Genomic DNA, 3,706 nt, shown 5'->3' with positions numbered 1-3,706 from the left:
GAGGAGGTGTTATGTACAAAATGTGACTCACAGGAGTCAGACTGCCAGGGGTCAGGTCCCTCTCTGAGCTCTAATGGGCCAAGCGGATGGTGCTGCAGCAGGAAGAGGAAGCTTCTTGGCACAAATTGATTAATGTGAGGTTATTCTCGCTAAATGTTTTCTTAATCTTGTGCACAAAGATTATGGACAATGGAAAAGTGTCATAAAACTTGTAATCAGACAGAAAAGCTATTTTCTGCAGGTCCCTTTGCCTTTTAACCTCAATCTCTCTTCTCCTCACCCCCATCTTTCCTCAGGCACCAGGCTACATTTCCAGTAAAAACTTGCTTGGTCACTTGTGTAGAAAGAGGAGTTAATATTTGAATACTGAACGGACTGGTTCTCCTTGGGAGCAAGTAGCCAAGTAAATATCCAAGCGGGAACAAGGGAAGGAACAAAATGGCACCAAGCCCAAATGAGAAGTGCCTCAGTCATCCTGCAACACCCTGGATGCACCCAGAGAACATCCTCTCTCCAGGTGAGTCATGGCCTCCACACCCAGCAGGGTGTAGACACACTGCACTGAAATAAAATAGTAAGACTAAGTCAAGCAGGTAAAATACTCCCTTGCTATCAATTTGATAAAATGCTCAACCCTGCTTCAAGAATGGAAGACAGAAGGAGGGTTTTCAACAATACCAGGTTTTATATAATCCCACTAAAACTAGGGATCTGCAATAAGGCTTGAAAATGTGTAGTCCCACAGATATTTCCATCTATAAACACAAAAGTGCATGGAAGCTCTGAAAAAAGTTTTTGTTTTGTTTTAAGGGGAGGGTAACTTCTATAGTGCTCTAGACCTTGAATAGATGATAAAAGACAATTTGGAAGATCTGAGTTTCCTCTTCAAAATCCAAGATGTAAATGCACACTTAAACTATTCCTATTTCTACTTTTTTTCCCCCTTACACCTTCATACCCTTGAAATAGAGAAGAGAAAGTGATAATAGCATCCCAGCTATGCAGAACTGGCTCAAGAGACCAAAGGCCTAAAAGAGATTGTAACGTTAGCAAGAAAACCTGTGATTAAAAGTTACTTAAGACCTAATGCGCAAATATTCTAAGCTACTATTACATGAGAAACATTATTTCTCAAGATGGAAGGACTAGTGAAAAACCTTATGGGCCTGCAAAGGTGTAAACTTACCCACAAGGCTGAAGTAGCCTAAGCTCTGATCTTGATGAGCATAGAAGTTCCTCTGCCCGCTTTTTATAGGTAGAAAACGTCCCAAATAAACTTGCACCAGGTCATTTTATCACTATCATGATGATTATTGTCAATAAACACGTATTAGGCATCCAGTTGCCAGCACTAACCTGACCAGACCAACTTCAACTTCCCTGAATCATTACTTGGTGAACATATCCAAGCGCATTGCTTCATCACTGTTCTGGACTTACACTCTTTGCAATTTCTATATAGATATGTGCTGCTTTTGACACAAGCTTTCGTTGTAAGTAGACACTAAAATACAGGCTTATAATTAGCTCTCTAGGGAGGCAAAAGTGTGTGATAGAGCAGAGCTCAGCAGGAGAGAAGTCAAGGCAGGTACTGAAGAAACACGGCGCGGAAGATGTGTAATACAAAGGTTATTTGAAGTGTGGGCAATACCACTAAAGTAGGGGAAGAAAACAGAGTCCTATCACTGCAGACTTTTCTAGATATTATTTCCACACATATTAGCACGTGGTTCTGATAGTGTACTTGTGCTTTATCCAACCCCATCCAATCTTGGAAACCTACAGTGGGCTAGAATGTCAGACACATAATCCTGGACAGACCACAGCTCCATGTGGGCAGCATTATGTCTAATCAAGCCCATGTCTCCAGTCCTGGGGCCAACACCTTGCCCCATGATGGGCTCTCAGTTCCTGTTCCTTTTTTTTTTCTTTTTTCTTTTCTTTCCTTTCCTTCTTTCCTTCCTTCTTTCCTCCCTCCCTCCCTCTCCCTCTCCCTCCCTTCCTCCCTCCCTCTTCCTTCCTTCCTTCCTTGCCTTCTTGAAGTGTGTATTTTATTCATCCCTTGGCATCTTGAAATTGGCATCTCCCCCCACTACCCCACCATTGATTTCAAGGTGACAAAGGAACTGGTGATAAGTCTGAACTGTTTTACCTCTTAAATATATCACAAACCATAGCTGCCAAATCATTTATTGAAGAAAATGTAGGTCACATCTTTCACTGTTTGGTGATCACTCTTCTCCAGGTAGATGGTTCGCTGCCGGCATCATGACAGGAAGCAGTCCTGTGCAGGTGCTGAGTCGTCCCCCCCTTAGACTCTCCCCTGGGAACCCTCTTTCAGGCCATGAGGCATTTTGACGGGTGTCTCTCCTCCGTGCTCAGTGCCGTTACCAGGAGTCAGACACTTGAACATCAACCCCCAGTTCTTTCGAACCATGGCAGTACCAACCCAGTGCCCGTGATGATGCGATCCCCTCTGGTTACGGCTCATGAGATCATTTCTTTAAGAACTGCTCGTTGGAGACGTCTGCCTTAAACGATGGGGTTCCCAAATGTGCAGTTCTCCTCAATAGCAAGGTTGTAATCGGCACCCTTCCCATCTTTGTAGGTGCTGGTCACTATCCTGATCCAGCCTCGCTCGCCCCATGAATTCCGGACAAGTCAGTACTCCATCCCACCCAGCCACGGAAATGATGTGGTTTATGTAGGACTTGTCCTGGTATTCAGCATAGATGCCTCCAGTGTAGTTAGACCTCTTTTCTGTTGCCATCGTACCGCCCCTGATGGGACCATTTGTGTCGATTTCCGCCATCACCTTTTCCCTCCCGGAGACCGAGCAATAGTCGCCAACTTTCCAAAGGGTGTAGTTCTGGATGACACGGCGCTCTTTGAATTCGGTGCAGGTTCCGCACTGGTTAAACTTGTCACACTCTTGGTCCTTGGCCTGGTCGTTGTTGCGGGTCTCGTCGGGGATGCGGCGCGGGCGGGCGTGCTCCCACCCCTGCAGGTGGTCGCCCGCCTCCCAGAAGCCGGCGTTGCCGCCGTCGATGACGTGCTGCACTGAAGGCCACGCCCCCTTGCGCTTGTTGGGGCTCCAGTCGGCCGTGGCGCTGAGGCCGCCGGCCTGGGGGATGTGCTGGCTCCTGGTGACCCTGGCGTAGTTGACCCCATCCGCGTTGCGCCAGTCCCAGCTCTTGGGCAGATCCGATGGGGACAGGTACTCATGAGGCCGGGGGTATGTCTTGCGCCCCAACTGGGTGAGCTGTTTCCCGCGCAGGGGCCGCCAGCCCGGGCCGAAGTGGAAGCTGGCCTGCGCCGCTCCACCAGCAGCCAGAGCAGCGGCGGCGGCCTGAACGACACCATGGCTCCCGCGCCGGTGCGATCGGACCCCCAGTTCTTGTTTCTTGAATCACATCCTTCCAGAACTCCCCATTTGTTAATTTCTTAGCCATTTGACATCTAAATCTAAGACTAGAAGTGAACTCTAAACCCTCATGTCTCTAAATTTCAAGCACCCTTCCGTGGTACATAGAACCAGCCTCGATGCAGGAGTAGAAAGGATGGTCGTCGACTTCTGCTGTGCCTGGTCTAAACTTGGCTGACCTCAGATAGAGTTCTGGCTGCCTTATTTTCAAAAGGTTCCTGCCTTTCCTGAGAACTCAGAGAGGTAACATCCACACCAGGACTTAGGCAGTGGGCCCTTCCA

At 47.8% G+C, this 3,706-nt stretch overlaps 1 protein-coding gene across 1 annotated transcript; it reads right to left on the bottom strand.

Annotated features, from left to right (window-relative positions):
- Nucleotides 1–2,070: 2,070 nt before the first annotated feature.
- On the bottom strand, nt 2,071–3,409 carry LOC102979482 (cathepsin Z-like; the record flags this gene model as incomplete). Its single annotated transcript, XM_055088803.1, is given in 2 exon segments — nt 2,071–2,674; nt 2,676–3,409. Coding segments are annotated over 2 exon segments (876 nt in total), but the record flags the coding sequence as incomplete, so codon positions are not given.
- Between the last annotated feature and the right edge of the window lie 297 nt (nt 3,410–3,706).

This window comes from Physeter macrocephalus, chromosome 11 (assembly GCF_002837175.3).
Source record: "Physeter macrocephalus isolate SW-GA chromosome 11, ASM283717v5, whole genome shotgun sequence".
Lineage (NCBI taxonomy): Eukaryota > Metazoa > Chordata > Mammalia > Artiodactyla > Physeteridae > Physeter > Physeter macrocephalus.
Note: the sequence above shows the minus strand (reverse complement) of the source record. Positions and strands in the feature narration are given on the sequence as shown.